Here is a 23,759-nt window from a genome sequence, read left to right as displayed (position 1 = left end):
TTAATTTACTAGTAAAGACTTAATTACTAGTTAAGACTTAATGTCTGCTCTATTAAATTACCCTCAAAGTCAGCACTGCTCTGAAATCAGCAAGTGACCCTAAACCTTCTTGAAAACGTTGATTCCTCAGCCCTCAGTCATTATCCCTCCATCTACTCAAGGAATGTGGAACATATTATTAAATAATCAATTTATTATCACTTAAAGATAATTGTGTTGTAAGAAAGAGCCAACAGAAGTAAAGCCAAGAGCAAACCACATCAAACTGGTTAACTTTCTTTGCCACAGTAAATGGAATAGTGGAGAGAGTGGGTCCAGCAATGCAGGCTATCCTGAAGAGTAGTATGGCTTTTTGAAACCATCTTGTATGATATTTGTCATCATTATGTGCTCTGAAACTAGTTACCAGTAGTTTGCTGTCAGACCAGGAGCACTTACAGAGATGAGTCCCAGGGGTGCTTGGTCAGATCTATTAACTGGTTTTCTCAATGATTTAGATGATGAAACAAAGTATGTTTAGAAAAATACAAAGCTGGCCAAGCATACAAAAACTAAGTCACACTAGGAGACAAATTAGAATCTTAGAATCACAGAACAGTTGAGTTGGAAGGGATCTTAAAGATCATCTTGTTCCAACCCCCTGCCATGGGCAGGCACACCTTCCACTAGATTAGGTTGCCCCAAGCCCTATTCAACCTGGCCTTGAACACCTGTCAAGGATGGTGCAGCCACAGCTTCTCTGATCAACCTGTGCCAGTGCCTCAACACCCTCACAGGGAAGAATTTATTCCTAATGTCTAATCTAAATCTTCTCTCTCCCACTTTAAAACTGTTCCCCCTTTCCCTGTCATTTCATGCCCTTGTAAAAAGTCCCTCTCCAGATTTCTCGTAGGTATTGGAAGCCTGTTACAGGGTCTCCTCACAGCCTTGTCTTCTCCAGGCAGAACAAGCCTAACTCTCTCAGTCTGTACTGCAGGAGAAGTGCTCCAGCCCTTAGAGCATCTTCATGTTCTCCTCTGGACTTGCTCAAGCAGTTCCAAGTCCCTCTTGGTTTGGGGGCCAAAGAAATAATAATGATAATAAAATAAATGCACCAGTAAAGAAATGGGGAACAGCTGGCTAGACCACAGCACTGAGGGAATGGATTGAGGAGCTACAGGACCAGGAACTGAATATGAATTGCCACTGTGAAGGTATTGAATAAAAGGGAAAAGTTCATCCTTGGCTCTATCACCAAGGCATACTGCTGGTAAGACAAAGGAGGCATGTTTTTGCTTTCTCAATACCCCAACTTAGAGAGGCTCAATCTAGGTTTGGACTGGAGGAAGATAACATCAGTATAAGAGGTGCAAAATGCAGTGTTGAAGGAAGAGGACTGAGTCCAGCAGGGAGAAAACAGAAGATGATACTAAACCTCAAATACATAAGGTTGTAAGAAAGATGCTGACCAATTGTTCCCCATGTCTTTTGAGATCAGGTCAAGATACAACAGGCTCAATTAGGTTATAAATAGGAGGGAAACCTTCCCAGCTATCAGTCAGCGGGCAGTGTGGCAGGTCCTGAGGAGGTCATGACTGGCACGTGTTAAGGGCAGGTAAGGCAAACACCTGCTAGGGCGGCATTGGGGGAACTGTCATGGTTTAAACCAAGCCACACAGCTCGTTATCTCAACCCCTCCAGCCCCACGATGGGCACCAAAAAAGAACTGTTGTGGTTTAAACCCACCCACTCAGCTCGTTCACTCACGCCCCCCCTTTCTCCCCCAACTCCCGGAGAGCTGGGGAGAAGAATCCAAAGAATGTAGCTCCCACGGGTGGAGATAAGAAGAGTTTAATAGCTAAGGTATAACACAATTAACTACTGCTACCACCAATAATAACAATAGTGATAATAAAGGAAATAACAAGTGAAGAGGATACAACACGTCACCAGCTGCCCACCCACAACTCACCCCACCCTGCCTGACCAAGCACCAACTGATACCTCCTCCATCCCCCCAGAGCTCCAGCCCTTCCGTGTCCCTCTCAGTTACATCCTGGGCATGACGTGCTATGGTATGGAATACCTCTTTGGCTAGCCTGGGTCAGGTGTCCTGTCTCTGCTTCCTCCCGGCCTCCCCTCCTCCCTCCTACCTCCTCCATAGGTACTATCAGCACCGTTCCCAGCCCAAAAGTCAAAACACAGTGCTGCACCAGCTACCAAGAAGGAGAAAAAATGACTGCTACTGCTGAACCAAGGACAGCATCTGATCCTGCCTCTAGGCACATAGATGGAACGACTTCTGAATGCTCGTCTTGAAGTCTGAAGACTCACACTTGTGTGACTTTTAGTTTTTAATGCCACTTCACTCATTTTGGCTGCATGGATGTGACCCCCAATGCAGTAGCGACAGGCTAATCAGAGACCCTGAGCAGGGCCTCATCAGAGCTTTATGTAGTCTCATTACTGGATATATTATTTGGTGTTCATCCATATGTCATCACATTCTGTGCCTTCCTCTTACAGGCTTTATGTTGGACCATCCCGTTCCAGAGCCTACTGAAAACTAATTCTTTTCCTCTCACCCCTCTGGCAGGAGGTGTGCTCCATAATTTGATTGCTGTCACAAACAGAAACTTCTGATTTCCAGCTTAAATATGCTTGTGGCCATCAGCAGCCACTTGACATGGAGTAGTTCAAATTCATACTCATGCCTGTGGCTATTCTAAAACACAAAAGCTGATGTCATTGCATGTCAAAAACTTCCAGATCCATGGTTCAGGTTTGAAAAAGGAAAGTATTATAAATTTGTTGAGGAAAAGGATAGGGTAGGCTTTTTTTTCTTGTGTCAGCATGTAGGTGCCATGAATGACATTACAAAGGAAATTAAGCTATAACACAGGAGAGGCTGAAGAGAGGGTGCCAGCTGAGGGCAGACTCAAGACGTGGACATGGGAATAATGAGGTTATCAGATGATGTATTCAGGAGGGCCAGAAGTAGTAACATGTGAACTGAAAACAACTGCTTGCAGTGGTGGGAATGGTGGCCTGCTTTGTGAGGGAAAAACCAGTCCCCCTTTTCTGCCTCCCCAAAAGATGTGACAACAAAAGTCATACTTGCCACAAAATGGTATCTGTATGTCTGTCTGTGGAGAAGTACATACCTGAGCACTGACAGTCCTCCCCTGAATCAATACTCTCCTTTGTAAAGGAGAAAACGTTTTCTGCTGAACTGATGGCTATTTCATCCCATTGCAAACCACAACAGATGGGTTTTCTTCAAACCTCTATGCATATTAAGATTGTATTTACAATCACTAAGTCTTGTCTAAGAGGGGAACAAACAATGTTCTCCTGCTTCTTCATTTTCTCCCTGCCCTGGTGCTGTGCTTTCCCCAGGGGTGCTGACTGGGTCCTACTCAGCTTCTTTACTGCCTTCTGACTGAGCTGCTTCTGCCTGGAACACCATTATCTGTGTCTCCCCTTGGAGGTGGGAGTTCTGGCTCCTTTGGTTTCAGCTCTGTAGGCTCTGTAACACAGAGGCAAGTACAAATTGGGAAGCAAAGCAAGTAGAGCTATTCCTCATTTTCTGCAGAGAGAAAATGATACTGATACTGTTACCATCACGTACCACTTCCCATAGTAAAAAATGTAGGGGATTTTTGAAAGAAAGGTGAAACACACTAATTAGGGCATTAGTATTATCACTCCTTCCATGATAGGTGTCTGCACTACTTCCACTCTAGCAAGATTTCAGTCAGCAGAAGAGTATTTAGCCAAAATGAAATTCAGTCTGCATCTCTAATAAATGCCGCTGCTGCTCAGCCTTCCATTTTTTTGGTCAGCAAATAGCTCTGCTGTTTCCTGTCATGTAGCAGTCATGTCCTACCCTGAAGACAGATGCATTTCTGCGGTGTTTTGTGCTTTTTTTTTTTTCTTCTAATACAAGATAGCAGTGTTTCATAAAAAGCTTTCCTGGGTCAGGACAAAAGCTCTCATGCATATGTAACACTGTGATTAACATCTTGCAATAAACTGGCTGGCGGTCACAAAGTGCTGTCTCCTGTAGATCAAACCACTGCCTTCTCCTGGATCTGCTTTAGCATGAAGCTACTGTCTGGGATGGGAGCCCCAAGGACAACCTGAAGTTCTCATGACTGTAACATGCAGCAAAGCAGCGGCCCTGGTGGTGTCTTCTTTTTCTGAGGTACTGCCTTCCTCCCTGCTAAGCCCTGGACCCCATCAATACACGAGCTGGGCAGGAGTGGCCTGAGCAGCAGAGGGGCTCAAAGCAGGACCAAGCTGGCTCCCTTTGGGGAAAAAATAAAACAACTCATTATTGAATTATAGAATTCCTTAGGTTGGAAGAAAACCTTTAAAATCATCAAGTCCAGCCATCACCCCAGGACTGCCAAGTCCACCACTAAACCATGTCACTAAAGGCCTCACCTAATAGTTTCTGAACACTTGCAGGGATTGTGGTGATTCCACCACTTCCCTGGGCTGCTTGTTTCAATGCCTGATGACCCTTCTGGTGAAGAAATTTTTCATAATGTTCAGTCTAAACCTCCCCTGGCACAGCTTGAGGCCATTACCTCTTGTCCTATCACTTGTTACTTGGCAGAAGAGAGCAATCACCAGCTCTCCCAGTCCAACTTTGCCTTCTGCCAAGCCCAGAGCACCTGGCCATACAGCACACTGGAGACGCCCACCCCGCGGGAGCAGGGGTCTCTGAGTGGTGGAGAAGCAAGATGAGACAGCTCTGAGAGGTCCCACATCAGCTCTCCGGCCTGCCAGTCCTCCTCCAGCCATCCCTCAACTGACCCGGCTAGAGCAGGCAGAGCTGGCTGGGGACAGAGCGGGCACAAAGCAGCAGGACACGTCTGACTGTCACGGCTAGCTAACCACGACAAACCAGGCTCACCTGGCCTCAGCCGCCACCGGGCGCTCCCGCTGCATGGGGCCGGGCACAAGCGCCCTCCCCAAGATGGAGCCCGCCCTACAGCGCTGCCCCTCACCAGGATGGCGGCGGCCCTGCAGACGTGGCCGCGCTCGGGTGGTGGCGCAAAGCGGCAGCCTGCGCATGCGCGGCCCGACACCGGCCCGGGACCATGGGCAGGAGGCGAGAGGGGCTGAGCGTGGCTCGGGAGGTGAGGGGCGGCGCGGCCGGGTTGGCAGGGCGGAGGTGGGGCTGCTGTTACCGCTGAAGGAAGTGTTTCTGTGGAGGGTATCGTTGAGGGCTGGGGCAGTGGGGGCTCAGGGGCACCGCTCCAACCAGCCTGCTCTGTGGTGGTACCGGGCCCGGCCGCCATTTTAATGTGCGATGGTAGAGGAGGCTGAGGCGAGATAAGCTGTGCTGAGCCGAGCCGATCCCTCCCTTGAGCGGAGAGCTGACTGCTGCGTCCCCTGCTCCAGGCCTTTGGCCGAACGATGGTGTTCGGTACCCTTGCTCCCAGTGAGCCTGTGAGCCAGTGCAGGTAGAGGCAGTAAGTGTGTGCGCCCATGAAGGATGTCGTGGGAAGCTCTTGCCTCTAGCTAGCAAATACATGCCCAGCCTGGCCTGTGTGTGTAGTGGTGGAGGTCAGCACCCTGCTGGGCACAGGCAGCTGGTTTGGAGGAACCTGGTGATAAACCAGCACATGAGCTGCCTGTAAATCACTGCAGGAGAAGGCGAAGAGACTTTTTTAAGAGCATGACTTTATTCTAAAGCTGACTTTTTATTGTTGGGTGTTTCATAATCTCCTGAATGGCAGGAGGGCTGCTGGTAAGCTTTGTTTAAACTTTATATTTGCAGTCACAAACTGAGACATGTCAGTTAAGGTCTCTCTGAAGCTTACTTCATTCCAGCTGCTGCAGTTAACAGTGTTATCCAGACTGACTTGGAGGAGGCAGTGGAAAGCCCGTACTTCGAGTCTGTGGGTTTTGGACACTCTGGGGACAGCAACTTTGGGTTCAGGAAACCACTGAACTTCCTGACAAATGGCTGAAAGGGGCCCTTTGAATCCACTGGTCCCGTGGATTCTTCAATGAATCTTACTGATCACCTCTCTCTGTCCTGAAGTTGAGTATGTGTGCAGCAGATCAAGATAGCCATGGTAGAAATTACAAGGAAAGGACTTGGAGAATGTCATATATATGTTTCATCAGCCAGTGTCCTTCTATATCATGAGTGGAAGCTCAGTTTATAGTAGTTTTCTGGTCTCTTTCATCTAGTTAGGCTTTTGTTGGAGAAGCAGACATTTCTGGGCACCCTAACCCAAATATAACCACCAGAGAGGGCCCAGAAGGGAGTTTGCTGACTGTCCAAGCTTCCCTTCAGTGAGCCTAGCAGGAAGAGTGGAAACAATGGATTTTTGGGTGGTTTTTTTGAGATGTGGCAGACAAGGAGAGTTGAGGTGGTAGAGTCTACCTTACAGATAAAGAGGTGGTAAAGAGGGTGAGCCTGTCGGAGACCTGCTGGTCACAGAATGAAAAGGGACTGATTTTAGCTGCTACAGAATAATCTGGCAAAGTGTTTGGAGACTTGTAGCTTTAGATTTTTTTTTTTTTTTTTACTTTTTATATGTTGTCTTGATCGAACGTGTTATTTTTGACAGGACTGTAGAACTGTTCTTTGGAGTGTTATGGGTGAAAACTTAACCTCTCAATGCAAAGGTACTACTGAAAGATAAAATCCTTCCTCCTTGCAGTGATGAGAAAGGCACTGAATAGAAGTTAGGGAGGATGAAAACATAATTCCTTTAAGGCAGAGGATGTAAGGGCTGTTTTTCAGGTGTCAGAATATGTGACAACCAAGATACTGATTTCGCAATTTAAACATTTTGTTTGGTTCAGTATTACTTTCTGAACTGTTATGATTGTAAAGGAAACTTTCCAAATGAGTCCTAATATGACATGATGCATGGGTAGCTATGAAAGGCCTAATCTAGGCATAGTCATGCTTGTTTAACTGAAGTCATGATGCTAAATGGATGCAATTTTCTATATGCACACTTATCAGATTAGTTTGCACTTACAAATTGCAGGTGTAATTGGTATGTCCTGTTTTAAATTGATATAAATGTGTCTCCCTAATGTTGTGATTGTTTAAACTCTTACCACTTTTCCTTTTATATAGCTCTGTAGTCTTTCGACAGGCAGCTCTATCTATGGACAGTGCTGAGCTGCACACAACTTTCATGACAAGACTTGTCAGGAAAGTGAAACTGGGAGGACTGGTCTGTTATGTAGCAAAATAGTGAAAACAGGAGGAGTTTAAGAGAGTGGCAAGATGATCAGAGGTCTGGAAAACTTCTATGCAAGAAACAACTAAGCATACCGGGTCCTTTTAAGCTCGAAAACGTGACTGCAAGGCTAGACTGTCTAGGTCCATATCCTCTGCATGCTATTTGTAATTTTAAACAAAGAATGGCCATACACTAACAATACAAACTTAAGGTTACCACATGAAACAAGTGGCTGACAAGCTCAGAACAAACAGGAGAGGATGGTTCCTCCCACAGCCTGTGGCTGTTCCATGGCCAGAGGATGTTGTAGCCCTTAAAAATACAGTTGTGCCTCAAACAACTAAAAAAAAATCATGGAAGCAAAAAAGTGGTGCTAGAAACTGCAAAGAGAACTCCCTGTGCTTAGGCAGTGCCTGCAGACAGGAGGATCCAGCCCTTTCTCCTTTACCAACACAGAGGGTTGATCTGTAGGATTTATCTTAGACTTTTTCTGCTGTGTAGTGGCTTTGCCTGGTAAATACTTCCAAGCATGCTGTGGGCACAGCGTCTGCAAAATGGTTTGCCATCATGCAAAATGATTCCAAGAGCATGGTGAGAATGAAAGTGTGTCCATGACCTGCAAGTTAGCGTTTGAATTCAAACAAAACTCGACTCTGCTGGACTGATTTTAATTATCCAGCTGAATTTGTGGATGCAGGAGCCATTAATTCTTCTGTGAAAAGAATGGCTCAAGTGTGCTGGCAGGTGACAAGGCATAAGAAGGCTGCTCAGGGAAGGGTTTTTTTTTTATTTGCCCCCATCTCTTTAGTTGGCTTTGATCTGTTTTATGAGGGTCAGAAGATGAAAACCTCATTACCTAATGCTGTTGGATGTCGACATATGTGTGATATGGCTCTTTGCCAGGATCTTAATTAGGGAACTCATAAAAGTGGAGGGTGGATGCCAGTTCTTGAAAAGTGCTTTTAGCCTTTCTGCTGGAAAGAAAGCTTTTATTAATTCATTACAGAATGTATTAAAAGTGATCCAGCTCAACTCTGTAAGCAAAGCCGCTGCTTTTTCTCTTGTCTGTCTCTGCCTTTAATGTGAGCCATTTCAGGCTCCCTGCCCAAGATGAGCCCAATAAATGAGATTTGTAATAAGTGTGTAAGACAGTTTGGATTGGAATCCACTTCAGGTCTCTCCAGTTTAAAAAGGTCTCCAGATTGCAAGTGGGTATTGCCAGAATTCAGCAAAAATGGCTCAATGCCTTGTCATACCTTGTGAAGCAAGGAAGGCATCTGGTCTTAGACCCCTGTGTGCATCCAAAGCCTCTGGGACTTGACTTTCTGGAGTGGCTCTTGAGCAGCAGAAGGGTAGTTCTGCATGCTCTGCAGTGTTGCTTGGATGTGAAGCTCCCGTTTCATTTGCCTCTTTAACTGACACTACTTGAAGATGTTGCTGAGAGTGAAGTCCTGTGTCCCTGCTACAGGCCATGTGAAGCTGAGGGGTTGTTATGTGAGCTTTCTGTATGCTGCCCTTCAGCTCTGTTCCAGAGGATCCTCTTCATGGAGAGGAGAGCTAGAAGGAGCAAGGGTTCAGATTTGCAATTTATAAGCCACTGTGCTGAGATTGCCACTAAAATGGTAAGCCAGTGTGAAGTGCAGTGATAGTACAGCTAAGTGAGCTTGGCACCTTGTTTTCATGCAGGTTTCCAGTAGGCTTAGGTACATATCCCAACTAACCTTCTGATGTATTAGTTAGTAGAAGGGAAAGCTTTCCATCCACAATGAGCTCAGGTATGCACCCGCTTCTAGCATTGTTCTCCTGGAGAGCTGCTGCAGGGCATTATGCCAAAGCTCTGCAGATTTTCCTGTGCTACAGCTTTTCAGGCTATGGCCCTCTTGGGAGTTTGCTCAGCAGCCCAGGGAGTAATCAGTAACTCCCAGGCATTACTCTGACTCCTGCCTGTGCTTATTTCCTGTTTCCTTTGCCCTACAGTGAAGACTGTCTTACATGGCTGAGCTGCTGAGAGACTCCTAGCTTGCAGGAACACATCCCAAATCCCAAGTGGGGCAGTGGCACTGACATACCAAGATAGGGCTCTGCCTGTAGTTGGTCAGTGGCTGAGGCTTCTTTTGTAAATGAGACACCTCCAGAAGGCAGATAGTATTGTCCAATTTTACAAGGAGGGAAACCGAGGCACGGTGAATGGGGAACATCTGAAGCTCCTCAGTCTTGGCCTTCTGTACAAGCCCTACCTAATGCCCCAGACTAGCCTGAAGAAAGAAAATAGATTCTGGAGGAAATAAGTACTTGTTCCTTCACCTACACTTCATTTATATTATTATTTTCTGCCCCTTGCACCCACAGCTCAGCAAAGCTGATGGTGCAGTTCTGGGGCATGTGTTTTACTAACAAAACTATTGGTGTCCATCAGGAGACACAGATTTTGGGTTTTATTTAAGAGCTGTAAAACCAGTGGAAAATTTTAAAGTATTATGTGGAATCTGGAGAGTTTTAGTCAGCAGAAAGTAGGTGGAATATCCTCTTGTTATGTCTTGTGGAATGACGGGCAGAGAATGTACTAGTGAGGGCAACTGCAAACTGAGAAGGAGCAGCAGTTTTGGAGGAAAGAGTAGGATGTGTTGTGACACAGATAATTTAGTGGTGGCATTGGCAGCAGCCAAAGCTCTAATGAAACTGTATTATTTAACATGATTTTTAAACATGTTTGCAGAGAAGGCATGGTGCATGGTGGTAAGTTTGCTGGCTAAGGAGCAGCCAGGTAACAGATGCTGAATTACCTCCTGTTGTGTGTGTGAGGGTTTCTGGCAGGTAAGGGAGCAGAGGCACAGTCATTTGCACATGGTTGGAACTAGCAAGGGAGATGGTTATTCTTAAATTTGAGTGGACATTAAATCAGCTTGCTGATAAGCATGGTCAGAGCTGGCTTGGGTGAAGGTCTGGGTTGGCCCTGAAGCAGACTGGGGCAATGCATCTTGCTCACTGAGCTGTAGTGGATGAGAGATGGTGGTGAGCAGCTGGAATTAACATTCTTACCTGGCACATCTGGATGTGGAGAACAACTATCTGCCTTGACCAAATTAATTTGCAGCTAATATTCTTCAAAACTATCCGTGTCCTCATCCAAGCAAACCAAACCACCATTCTCTGTGCTCTGGGATAAGGTGATGTGCCTTGGTGCTTCCTTTGAGCTCAGGGGAAGCTGTGCTGATGGCATTTCAACAGCCCTGGTAGAGTTGCCAAATAACAAAGGACTCTGAAATTTCTGTCTGGTAAGACGCAAAGATGAATTTGAGCCTTGTTACATGTGGCCCCTCCCCAGCAATACTGTGCTTCTTGCAGTGAGACTGTTCAGCTGACTGGATAAACTCTTCTTCACAGTGCTTTGTTCTCTCCCCTTTACATCAAGCCTCTTCTCCCATCCTGCTTATTTATAACACTTGTCTGCCTTTCCTGAGCAGAAGGTGTGAGATTGCTAATGAGCTCAAGACAGATCTCATCCCCAAAGCAGCAATAATTAGGGATCACTGTCTTTATTTCCCATATCATTGTTTGTGGGTGTGTTTGTGCCCTGGGTCACCTCTGAGGCTGATGTCCAGGCAGATGGTGTTTCATTCACCTCAGTACCCAGGACCATGCTGCCTCTCAGCTTCTGGTGAGTGATGGCTCCCCACCACAGAGAGCCCATGCTGCCAGCCAGCAGTTGGCCTTGGCCTTGCTTGGAGAACTAGGCACAGCAGGAGTGTTGTGCTAAGTAGCTAAAAAGAGAGGTCATGCCACCTCCAGGCACTGAGGCCCTTTTCTTTCAGGCTGGGATGTGTTCATATTATCTGACCAATTCCGCTGTTACCCTGCTGGAAGCAAGCCTGAAAGACAAACATTTTCCTAAAGATGTCTGCTCTCTGGTTGCCAGGCAGAAGAGAGGAATGATTCCTTGGAGAACTGTTGTCCATGGTAGGATTCCCTCCTGGGCAATCCATTTGCACACAAGTGGATCAGTCGTCTTATTATCCACAGTTACTTCCCTCCACAGGAAGACACAGGAGCAGGGTGGCTGTTAGGAAACCGGATGAGGAGACACAAGGAGATAACCAGTGTTTAGCTGCACGGGAACATGTTGCTGCCAGACTTGGTGCAGGTCAAATGTGCTGGTGGGGAATGCTTTCTTGAGCATGCTGTGCAGACTGCTGTTGGTAGGTATCAGTGTTTCCTCTTTGTCCCTTCTTCACCCAGACAGACAGCTGTGAATTTCTGTATCCATTCACAGCACTAAATAAAAACCTTGCACCTCAGGCTTTGGCCAAGGCCAGTTCCTCTCATTTTATCCTCTTTTAATTCCATAAAGATGCTTTATATCCCCTCTTTCTTTCTGCAGCCAGATACAAAGAAACTAGAACAGGCTGGAACAGGATTAGATCTTAGAAAAAGGTGCTGGCCAGCTGCTGGCCACACAAGTGGGAGTGTTAGAGATGGCTTTGCTGGCTGGGATTACAATGTCACAGTAGCCTGGGGCATAATAAAGGCTGATCTGAGAGGCAGTGGGCCTTTTGTGCTGTGATCCTTACACATAGCTGAGGCAGTTCCTCCTTTGATTTGGGGAGGAAGGAGGTGGAGTGGCTGAGGTGCCACCCTTCGCATCTGAGTGGGCATGGGTCTATGTTAGCTGGGAGATGAGACGATGGGGACTGTTGTGGTGTTTTACAGATCGATGGGCTGGAGGAGAAGCTGGCACATTGCAGACAGAGCATGGAGGAGGTGGATCTTAAACTGCGCAGGGAGAAGCTCAGCCCTGAAGGAAGGTATTGGTGACTGTCTCGTTTCACAGCTGTGGCTGTGTGCTTCACTTGCTGTAGTACTGAACATGGGCTCTTTAAGGGGTGGGAATGTGTGGTTCCCCATGACAAGACCCTCTTGCCTCAACCTGGAGCTTATCTGGGGAACTTGCCATGGTGATAAGTTTAGTAAGTTATGGAGAGAGCTCTATCTTACCAACAGCCTGACTCCAACCTGCACCACAACCAGCTAAGCAGCACCCAAAACTTGCCAGTTTGTTTGCAGAGCTGGCTCCTGGCCTGCTAGGAAACAGCTCTGCGAGTCTGACAGAGGTTCACTGCATGCTGCTACTCAAGCCTTGCCAAAGCTGCCTAAATTTAGTTGGGGACATATGCAGTGACTAATACTGAGGGCCAAACCAGACTGAGGGAAATTGCTCTATTCCTGTGTTGCAAATGTGTCAGGATGTATGGATACATTGACACAGACCATCTTTCCTTGGGAAAGGGAAGAGGGATAATTCCCCTGAAATCTGTCACATAAAAAAGGCAACTGTAGGCTTCTAGAGCTGGTACTCAAGCAGGAACTTGACCTGCATTTGTAGCAGACAGAAGCAGAACTGTCTCTCTAGACTGTGAAGGAAGAGATCCTAAATCTCCCAGCTGAACCTCAGATCTCTCTGCTCGAGGACATTCTTCCAGTCACCACCATCCTGCTGCTCTGTTCCTAGCAAAAAAAAAAAGGCTGGGAAGCTCAGTCGTAGGCCCAGGGAGCCATCCTGTTGGTCATGGTGTCTGCTTTACAGTACTGTCCTATAGAACCCAGCTAGAAATGATCCCAGCAGTAGTGACATCTCCACACCCCAATACTTACCTGCCTCAGCTTCTTTGTTCATCCTTTCCACTCTTTCTCACCCCACCACCCTTTACTGGGGTTTTATATCCCCATCCATATTTGTGCAGGTCCTGTTTCTTGTTTCTAGCTCCTCATCTCAATAGTTTTTTCTTAGGCCTAAATTCTTATGTTTACTGTGTGCATTCTTTATCTGGTTCTTAGGTGGCCAGCAACCAAACCTACAGTTGTGTTAACTTGACAGGATGGAAGATACCTGTATGATTTCTCTCTGAAATACAGCACCTAGAGCAAAAAAAAAAAAATAGGAATAGGGATTCCTGGAGCCCTTTGTGAATTTTGCACCTCGTATGGAGATGGAATCAGAAATTCTGTTGCCTTAATACAGACCATTAAAAAAACCCTGGAGAAAGGTACCATGATAAAAATTGATTGAGTAGCACACAAAGGAGAGTTCTGCTTTACCATTTTGAAGTTCAGTTGTCATAGTTTCTTCACGTCTCAAACCCTCTTCCTTTGACTCTCTTCACAAAGCAACTTGTTAAGTAGCAGCTCAGTCATGTTGGTAAATCTTCCTTCTCACTTCTTTCCTGGCTGCACTCCATGCTGCTTCTCTCCAGTTGCCCTGAAGAGCCCTTTCCTCTCCTGCTGCTCCAGCATAGCTTGCTTTCTTGCCATCCCTTACTTAACTAGCTGTACATATAGATTTGGGTCTCTTTCCTCTTACAGGTTCTTGTTGTGCCCCAGGGGGAACAACAAACTCGGTTACACTTACTGCTTTCTCTGTCTGCTCTGAAGCAGGAGATAATTTGTTAGAGCATGTTTATTTACATGCACAGAGTCTGACTGTGTCCTCGCTGCTGTAGTGGAAATGCTGCTGCTTTCAGGCAGCTTGTTATTGTATTTAAACTGTATATTAATTAATCATCTTGTGCAGTTTAAGACAAGGGTTCTGTTGCCCTTAGTCTTTACTGTTATTATCTGGAGTGTTCTGTTTAGTCACAGGTTGTTTAACTGGTTGTCACTGGGCTTGGATTCAGCTTGTTGCCTTGAGCAGACCAATGGGTATAAAAAGGATACCTTTGACAAAGGGACACCAGCTTAAATTGGTGAGAACTGGAGTTCCAGATGTGTTGGAAGGGCAGGATGCTGCCGAGAGCATGCAGGGACCCTGCCCCATTCCATAACTGTGGCAGAATTTGACCCCACCTGGGGGAACAGAATAGGAGGCTGTCTGACACATGCAGAGCCCCCTTTCTAGCCTGCTTGCATACACTGACACTGTCCTGAAAGGAGAGATAGGAGGCAGTTTGTGGGAAGGAGAAAATAATCTAAGACTGTTGTATCTCTTGCACAGCTGGGAGGGGGTGGGGGGGTGTTCTAAACTGTCACCCTTCTACAGTGAAGGGTGAGGGGCTCATTCTGTGAGCAAATATCCTTAGCAGTGGAACAGTCTCTCTTCCATCATATAAGCAAAGAAATAGACAGTGTTTGCCTTGCAGGAAATGAACTTGTCTTCTCATTACAGAAAGTCACTGGAGAGAGAGAGAAACTTACTAATGACCAAAGCTGACAACTATGGTAAGAGCTTCATTAAAAATGGTCCCTCTGGGCTGGATGGGATGAGTGCTGCAGCTTAGCTTCATCTTCCAGCTCCCGCCACCTCTGACTTCTGCCTTTGAATTTAGGTTCAACCAAAGAAAGTTAGACTGAGGGAAATTTAGTCAGCATATTATAATAGGAGTCTGGATCCTCCTGTTTAAGCTGTGCTATCAGAGAGGAAAAAAAAAACAGTATCAGCTAATGAGGGGGGAAAAGATGTCCCTTTCACTTAGCCCAAGTTAGCAGTCTTTAGACTGGCTTGAGTGGCTTTTAACATCCCCCCTCTATTCCCCTGCTTTTTAATTGAGGGCTGCTAAGCAAGCTGGCACATGCTCTCTGGAGTGTAGCAAAGTCTGCCCTCCTTGGGGAAAGTTCTCACTGCATCAGCTTCTGGGGTCATTCAGCACACAAGCATAGGGATTCACACTAAGGTGCTGCCTCCAGTTCCAGGGAGCAAGGGTCTGTCCTTGCTGCAAGTGCTGCTTTAGAGCTGAAATGAGAGTCCCTCAGAGCTACCACAGGTTTGACAGCATTTCCATTCAACTAGGGATGCTGCTTTTAATGTCTTCAGGCTGTTGACTGCTTGACAATACTCCGCAGCAGTGCAAGCACCATAGCTCACACAGAGGAAGGAAGCACAAGTATCCTTTTAGGTCTGGAAAGTTGAAAACTGTGGTATGGTCAGCAAATTCGTAATTTTAACTCATGTTAAATGGCTATTTCCAGAAAATCCATCCCTGGCAGTGTTCAAGGCCAGGCTGGACAGAGCCTTGGGTGACATGGTTTAGTGTGTGGTGCCCTTGCCCATGGCAGGGGGGTTGGAACTAGATGATCTTAAGGTCCTTTCCAACCTTGACTATTCTGTGATTCTATGACTAAGTTATTTTAAACAGATTCAAAGCTGTTCCCTAAGGACCTACCACTAGAAATGGCATAAGACCCTGCACATTCCTGCCACCCTTTTACCAGCAGCCACCTATCACCACTAGCCCATGAACAGAGCAATGTAGCAGGCTGCTCAGGTAGCAGCAACAGCCTCACCTAATGGTGATGGCTGCTCCTCTTGGAACAGAACAGACAGTGCATGTGCATACTGTTTAGATCACTGCTATGGCCTCTGATTAAATCTCTGCTTATTCCAGCTGACACATATTAGGCCACAAACAGCAACTGCTGACAACAGCGTTGCTCCTTCTGTTTAAGCTGCCTGGGGTTACATGACTGCTTACCCTTACCACCCCCTCTGTGACCTTACAGATTTCAAGCAGTTTGCTCTGTGGTTGCATGAGCAGGCTTGTCCTGTGGGAAGAACAGGGGCAGAAAGGACAGCTAAAAGCTTCCTTTGATGCTAGCACCAGTATGGAAACCTGCAGCACCAGGGTATTCCCACTGGAGGCTGCTCACGGAAAGTATAGCGACAGTAACCCATGTAGCTCCTGCAGCAGCAAAAGCAGTCTGGAGTCTGCATCCAACCTTGCCTCACACAATAGTTAAGCTGTGTGGCCGTGCAGGGTGTAGTGCTATAGACCTCACTTCTTGCCTGTACCACCAAGCAAAGTCTTGTGGAACAGAGCTAGCGAGAATCAGACTCTGGGAAAGCAAATGGAACAGAAGCAGAGATCAGTAGAACTCCTCCTTCTGGTAGCCACTTCCTTCATCCTTGCAACTGTGTTTCCCCTTTTGTAAACCAGGGTCAGGGAAAGCTGCAGGCCCCAACAGAGTTAAGGGTCCAGCCTCAGACCTGTTCAACACTTGGGGGGACAAGAGGAAACCCAGATTCTGCAACATTCAGTGGTGGCTACAGTATATTTAGCAGACTGCTACATCTAAAAGACAGTAGAAATAGCTCTCTTATTAGTCTTCCACATTCTTTTAAGAGATCAAGCAATTATTCTAATGACCCATGCTGTCCTAAGTAGGCTCCTAGAACAAGATCATTTGCAAACAGGAGCTGGTTTGGCACTGAAGTATTCCCAAGTGCAGCTACTGAGGTTGAGAGGGTAAGAGCAAATGAAAGGGTTCCTGCTAGTTCAGTTCCTGTTCAGCACATCTTTGATTGGCAGCTTTGCATACTGATCTCAGAAGAGTTGCCCATGACCAAGGTAGCATTGTGCTGTTAAAGACATTTTTTGAAAGGAGATGCAGATGCAACACAGAGAACACTCACAGCCAAGGCTTTTGTTTGTTTCCCAGAGAAAGAACTGAGTGCGCTTCATAAGGAGAACCGCAAGAATGCTGCCCTTGCTGTGTCTGTGGGACTGCTGATTGCTCTTATTTATGCCTTCTGGACAGTGTGATTGCACTCAAGAATTCTCCCTGCTGACCAAATGACTCTCATGCAAAGAGCTCTTCCTCCTCTCACTGCTGTGCCTCTGCCAAGGGTAAGGATCAGCATTTCAGATTGCTGTTACTGCTCATCCTTTCCAAGCCTCATTGCAGGGAATCTTGCTCTGAGAATAGCAGGGGGACAGGAGACAAAGGAGAAACCAAGCACACTTCTGGCTAGAAGCGTGGTCAAGCAGAGCTGAAGATGGTGCTGTCTTACTCCAAATGCAGTGTAGACCATCCAGCCTGATGCAGGAAGGCAATACATTCTCTATTTTGAAGAGGACCTCTGTGGCTTCAGACAAGTGCTCTCTGCCCAGCCCTGCCAGAATACATGCCACCTTTGTTCCTGTGACTCAGCCATAAGCTGAAGGGACACTAAACTCTCAAAGGGTAACTTTGGTATTGTGACCAAGATTCCAGGTGTTCCCAGAGCTGATCTAAATAAGTATGGTACCTCCTCCACACTGACCTGAAGGACCAGAGGAATCCTACCTCCACAAAACCAGATGGGGAGGTAGGTATCTCTCTGTAAGCAGGCAACATCCAGCTTGAGATGTGGGTACCTGGGCTTTGAGAGCTACCTACCTCTCCAGTGCATCAAGGCTTGGTAGCCATTCTGTGCCTTTGAGAATCAACACTTGAAGAACAAATTGAACTATCAAGTCCTAGGGATGGAAGTGCCACTGCAAGGGCTTTAAATAAAATAATTAAACCTTGTAACTTCCTTGGTTTCCTTTTTTTCCTGTTTTGTAATATCTCTCAGCCTCTGCTTTCTTCTCATCTTACATTCTCCCTGCTGACACACACTGCACCATAGTAAGCCTAGAAGGGATTAGGCATTTAACATACCTGGTCAGCAGATTGGTTTGTTGTGGCATGGAATCTACTCAAGTGTTTGCACTGAGTGGAAAAGCAGCCTCATATGCTGCATAGGAGTGCTAGGAACTGGTACCTGTAGTCCACTCTCTGGTGAAGCAAGATACACTAGGTAGCCCTCAGTGTGCTCTGACATTTCAGGAAAGCCATTAAAAGGGGCACGCCTTGAAAATTCAATGGTGCGAGGCACTTCTGTCTCCACGCTAACATGCTGCCAAACAGAATTCTGTGGGAAGCAAAGTGAACAAGCACTGTTGCGAACTAAAAGGGCTGTATTGGTAACAGAGACAATGAAAGCAGGAGTCAACACAAAATGATATACAGCCTAATGACAATACATTGTGCAATTAATGTACATCAACATTCTCTTCAGCAAGACCTTCCTCACCTCCGCTTCCCAACATAATCCCTCAATATCTACCCTGTAGCAGGGAAGCAAGTAGCATAGTGGCTCATGCTTGCCTTCTTGAAGGGGGATTCAGAATCATGGTTCGGTGCTTCAAAAATAAAACTAAAAAGCAAATTTGAATGAGGGGCCGGAGGCAACTCCATACACAGGGAGTATTTGTTCATAAGAGCTGGGCTGCAGGCTAATGGGGGTTTATGTACCCTCAGAGGACTACACTCACCCTGGTGTGCTTCCTAGTCACCCTCGTGTTTGCCAGCCCACAGGAGACCAAAGCCGGAATGGAGGACATACCACCTGCGAAAGGAGCCTGGCAAAAGAAGCAGCATGCTTTTCTGGTATTGGAACAGCTTCAAGGCAGATGGAAGTGTCCAAACTCAAATTACTGGTTGGTTTAAAAAGCCAGCTGCACACAGGCCTAGAAACCACAGATGAAGGTTCCTTACTGCCCACTGGGACAAATTCTTCTGCATCCCTCATGAAATTACCTTGCCTTAGCCAACAAGAAAAAACCTGCCTGTGACAGACTTCTTGTCCTTTGGGGGTAAGAGCCACCGTTTCTTTCATACCATTTTACCAACACTTGGGAGCTGCATTAACAGCAGGCAGTCCCTCAGCTGCTTTGGTAGACCTGTGTCTGGGCACTAGTAATCACCAGTGTGAAAAGAAGAGCTCTGACCCATTTTCCTTTGGCCAGAGCTTTGAGATGAAACAGAACAGCTCTGCTGCACAGTATTCAGGGCTACCTGCTTGTAAGCTTACCTCCCAAGCTTCGCCTCCTCCAGATTCCTTTGACTTACAGACTATGCCAGCTTCTGTGCTGCTCCTTCAGCCAGGGGCGCAGTTCTGCAGTGATCAAACCTACAGATGATTTTCTCTGGTGTTGCAGCTGTTAATTTCATTTCTACTAAATGGTAGAGAATTAATACATGGTTATATGAAGACAGTTTGCTTGGGAAGACATGGAAGTGCTCCAAGCTCAGACAGAACAGCCTACTTGTAGGATAACAAGGAAAGAAGTAGGAACTGCGTGCTGAGAATGAACACGAAAGCTCTTAACACATGATGCCAAGCATTCGGACTTCAACATACCACCCTTGTGCTGGCTTCTCTGGGTGGGGTGCAGGACACCCATGGACCTATAAGTGAAAACTTCCATGTCTTGCTACATAAAGCTTGTTCAAATCATACATACGGGTGTGGAAAGAAACAAGAATCTAAACAAGTGCTATAGGTTTTAGAACTATATCTTTCTTTAAGGCACAGTTCAACCCCTAATCAGTTTCCTCCCTACTGTCAATCTGTGTTTAAAAAAAAGCCAAGAACAAAACCAAAAGGGGGTAGACAGGGCAATTTTGCTGCTTGGCCAAAAGCAGTCAACTGTGTTATCTCCTGATCTATGTGGAAGACTTGGCAACAGTGCCATGGAAGCCAGAAGTGAAGGTAAAACATGCAGCAGAAGACAACTATGAACCCAGCTCCTAAGTGCACATGGAGCACTGTTGACACAAATACCATGCTGACAGTTTTACAGCTTTGTGCCTTCACCCCAGATGCCATTCCAGGGCTCAATGAGACATGAAGAGTTTCAAAGCCCGCTTTGACATTTAAAAAGTAAAGTCAGGTAACGCTTCAGTGGGCACAGTCAGGGGACAGGATTTCTTCTGTCTTCATGGTTGAAGTTGAGATGCTTGAAGTTCTGACCAACATGGTTGAAGTCAAGATCTCTTTTCACGGAAGCCCTGTTTTTGTTTTTTTTTTTAACTAAGCCATTGCCATCACTCCCTCTAAAGACCTCCAGCATTGCAACCTTCCTTTGTCTTCCTTCTGCATCCACTTTCTTCCCTGAAGATGTGGGTAATAGTGTAGAGTACCAAGAACTAAAGCACCTTGGTCTTGGAAGTATGAGGCATAGACATGTTCACAAATTAACCACAGACTGCTGGCTCAGGATCAGTCACTGACCTGGAGAGGGGAAATCCTCATCACAGCAGCTTCTAGAGGTCTGAGAAAGCCTTGGCATAGAGTATATCAAATCTGTGCCAGGAACTCTACTCATCATCTGCACTGGCCTTTGTCCAACAGGATACCATCACATAGGAATTGTCAGTGGGCAGCCAAGTGCCTTGATAAGCAGAAATGTTGGAGACACCAGCAAGAATACATACTTGCATCCCAAACCCAGCATTCACCAATGAGTTAACATGCTCCACTGGGTAGTGTAGGCCTTTGATGGGCCAAGGAGACAGGTAACTACCAGGAACGATGCAGGGCCCCTTCAGTGTGCTGTGGCCCAGCTCTGCCACCAAGACATCTCTTTCCCACACTGCCAGGGAAGCGTAAGCCTGGAGAGTTCTGGCACACACACAGCATTCCACAAACCTCACTGAATGTTTGAACAGGAGCAAACAAAACTGCCAGCCCCTTGGCCTCATGCATGCAGTAGGTCAGAACAAAAGGGCATTCAGCCATGGCTCCAGGGGTCACCATGCGTACTCCAGCAGCAGGCGCTACCTGGGCCATACTCATATACACTGCCAGGGTAGAGCCTTGTTCTGTGCCTTCTGCATACAACATGCTGGTTTAATCACCTCCAGAAAATCAGCTCTGGAGAAGACCAGGATAGAAGTTGTGGAGCGCTCCAGTCTCATCAGTCCCTGAAGAATCAAAGCTGGGCTCAGCCTCCCCTGCACCTCTCAAGGGAGCAGAGTTAGGGGAAGTGCGCTTGGATGAAAGACAGGACATCCTCCTTGGATAGCTTCTCTGGATCTTGCCTTTTCTGAGAGTCGTGCACTTTGACACCTTCCCCCCACTCCCAAAAGAGGCGGCTGTAATGGCAGACACTGTGGGCAGAGAGGAGAGCAACATTAGTTTGGCAAGGGAGAGGAGGGAAAACACTGTATCCTGGCCACAAAGTGCACTAGAGAGACAACTGCCCTAGCAATGGGTGGCACACAGAGATATTCTGCCTAAGGGTTGCCTTAGAAAAAGACCAGTGCATTCATTCACCTTACAAACTCTATAGTCCTTAAGGCAACTTCCAAGCCTAAGAGATAGCCATGGAAACAAACATGTTAATTCTAGCTTCAGTCAAGATTTAGTTCAGTATTTGCTGGAAGGAGACATGTCATTAGGGAAAAGCCTTCCTCCTCCCCCAGCTCCAAGCTTTTGAGAAGAAACTGTCATTGCAGGCAATGGAGAGGCTTTAATGAAGAATTCAGAATGCTGCGGCTGGAAGGCTATCTCATCACTCACCACAAACCTACTAGAATCAGTAATAGCTGTCCTGTGGAGCTTTGCAAATGAATAGCACTTCACACTGCACAAAACCAGCTAGGATCATCCCCTTCTTCCCCTCGTGTGAAATAACCAGCTCCACTTGGCTGCTAACAGTTCTGGTCCTACAATGCCATCTGTCATGCTATCCATCCCACACATTCCTCCCTCACTGCATCAGCACAGTCCCAGCCATAATGAAAACAGAGCTGCTAATTACTGACAACAGAGCAGCCTTTAGTTTTGTACAACTACTGACACTTAATATTCATAGCTTATTTAGTGCCAGTGTTCTAACAAAGCAGTACTAGCATAGCAACAAAAGCACATGTCAGTGGCTAATTACAGACACATTAGTACTCAGTAACCACAACACCACATATCCTTTCTGGAGTCCCACCCAAGCACTCCCTCCATCTCCTCAGCCGTTCATGCTGACCTATTTCAGAGTCCACAGGCAGAACACTAAGCCCATCCTGACACTGGATGGAAGAAGCATCCTGTGCCTCTGCTTTTTAAGCCTGTTCTTCAATTTAGCTGGTTAAGGAAAGCTTAAGGATTCTTAAGAGCACTGCTGTAGGGTAAATAAGGAGATTCAAAGTGAGAATGTCAGGAACCCTCTTTCCTGTCAAGCTCAGAGGCATGGTACTGGTAGTGGAGGGCATCTCTCAAGACCACTTGAACATGAGGGGTGCAGAACATCTTCACCCAAGAGCCCTGAAATATCACAAACTCAGAATTTGCTGTACTTAATGACATGGACTTAGCCTACTACTCGACAGATACAGATAGGGTTCAGCAGCTACAATGTCAATGGCTGTCCACTGACAAGCCACTCCATCTTTTCCCAAGGAGCTACTGCTTTTCTCTTCCACACTCTCTTTAAACAGCTCCCAGCTGCCTAAAGCTTATTGCACAGCCTGGGCTAAATGAAGTGGGATTTGCTCTTATATTATCAACTTCCAACCAAGCATCTTAAAATACAGACATGCAGCAAATTACAGTTACTGGGCTCAATTTCCATTTCCCTGTGTGCAGGGAGGATCAGTAACTTGCACTCTGCTGCAGATCAGGGAGCAAAGTTGAGATGTATGTTATTCATAGCAATTAACTGCAAACCCCACGAATCCAGATCAAGAATCAGCTAAAAGTATGAAAAGGTGCCAGCTCCTGCAGCACACCCTGCTGGTGTCTAAGCTGCACCTGCAGTGCAAATGACTACAAGAACAGAGCAGAACTCCCTTCCAAATACCCAGACACACACACATACACACACACATCTGTTCTTCCGTATCTGCAGCTCTGGCCTGTACTCACTGAAAGGGTGCAATGGATTCAGAAGGGAGGTTGTATGTCGTGCTCTTGGTTATCTTGTTGAAGAAGAATTTCTTCTTGGAGTTTTTGCTGTATGCCATTGTCCAGGGATCTTGCAGAAGAGTCAGAGGGATCAGACAGAAAATGACAAGATGGGAGGGAAGCACAGTATCAGTACACATGCAGTGCAAGCAGGAAGGAAGAATCTGTAAGAATAACTGATTCTTTTCTTACTCTTTTCCCCTTCCCCAAGAAGACCTGCTTTCCAAGCTGTTCTCTACTCACTGAAAAAAATCCCTTCTCCCTGCATGTAAAGTTGACATTCCAAATAGGATACTTACACATAGTACTACTCTGGAAAATATCTTCTTGATGAAAAAATTATGATCTCATTAAAAAAGAAAGTCAGTCATGTGAAGAAATGAAATCATCCAAACAATAGCTAACTGAGATGCAACAGAAAAACCTATCATATAAATACCTGAAGCTTTATCACAGAATCATAGAATGGCTTGGGTTGGAAGGGACCTTAAAAGCTCATCCAGTTCCAAACCCCTGCTATGGGCATGGACACTTTCCACTAGACCAGGTTGCTCCAAGCCCTGTCCAGTCTGTCCCTGAACACTGCCAGGGATGGGGCAGCCACAGCTTCTTATTCAAATCCAAGCTACCCTCATTACATGCAGTTAATCTCTAATCATTGGAATACTCCCATTATTTTTTTTTACCCAGTTACAACAGGAGCAAGCCTGATCAATACTTTTTACTTGAAGATACAAAGGAAAGTTAAATAAGAGCAGAGACACACTCTTCCTACCATTCACAGTCCGTACAATGTAGAGTCCTGTGGGCACAAAGTGCCGGTCGTCTCGGCCAGTGTAGGACAGCCGGGGTATTCCTCTTGAACTCTTGATGACTTTCATCTCTAATCTAAATGTTGAGAGAAGGCAGTGATAGAGATTCTCCGCTTCTTCCTTTAGTATCCTCCTGCACCCAACATGCAACCTGCATGCCCTATCCAGAGGGTCACAGCACTGCACCTAACAGGGCAAAATCACCACATCCTGGAGAATTCAGTTTCTTGCCTCCCGCGACATGGCTAGAGAAACCAGCCACAGCTGTCT

The 23,759-nt window shown here is 46.3% G+C and overlaps 2 protein-coding genes across 3 annotated transcripts in view; one reads left to right on the top strand and one right to left on the bottom strand.

Moving 5' to 3' along the window:
- The first annotated feature begins 5,058 nt into the window (after window positions 1-5,058).
- Window positions 5,059-17,487, top strand: CCDC167 (coiled-coil domain containing 167). Of its 2 annotated transcripts, XM_031045666.1 has the most exons (5): window positions 5,073-5,129; window positions 11,242-11,401; window positions 11,913-12,007; window positions 14,362-14,414; window positions 16,629-17,487. In XM_031045666.1, exons 2-5 carry the CDS (start codon window positions 11,381-11,383, stop codon window positions 16,730-16,732), a joined length of 273 nt encoding a protein of 90 aa, XP_030901526.1. In that variant the 5' UTR covers window positions 5,073-5,129; window positions 11,242-11,380; the 3' UTR covers window positions 16,733-17,487. The 2 variants fall into 2 exon arrangements, with proteins under 2 accessions (XP_005145386.1, XP_030901526.1); XM_005145329.2 differs by lacking the exon at window positions 11,242-11,401 and having other exon boundaries at window positions 5,059-5,129.
- The window catches only part of CMTR1 (cap methyltransferase 1), a 31,314-nt gene continuing 22,508 nt past the window's right edge, over window positions 14,954-23,759 (bottom strand). The window contains exons 22-24 of the mRNA XM_005145330.4: window positions 23,453-23,565; window positions 22,639-22,747; window positions 14,954-20,888 (exon numbers count right to left, since the gene is read on the bottom strand). Of these exons, the coding sequence (XP_005145387.3) occupies window positions 20,756-20,888; window positions 22,639-22,747; window positions 23,453-23,565 (355 nt within the window). The 3' untranslated portion in view covers window positions 14,954-20,755. The remainder of the gene's footprint in view (window positions 20,889-22,638; window positions 22,748-23,452; window positions 23,566-23,759) is intronic.

Source organism: Melopsittacus undulatus, chromosome 3, assembly GCF_012275295.1.
Source record: "Melopsittacus undulatus isolate bMelUnd1 chromosome 3, bMelUnd1.mat.Z, whole genome shotgun sequence".
Lineage (NCBI taxonomy): Eukaryota > Metazoa > Chordata > Aves > Psittaciformes > Psittaculidae > Melopsittacus > Melopsittacus undulatus.
This window is presented reverse-complemented; position numbering and strand designations above follow the sequence as displayed.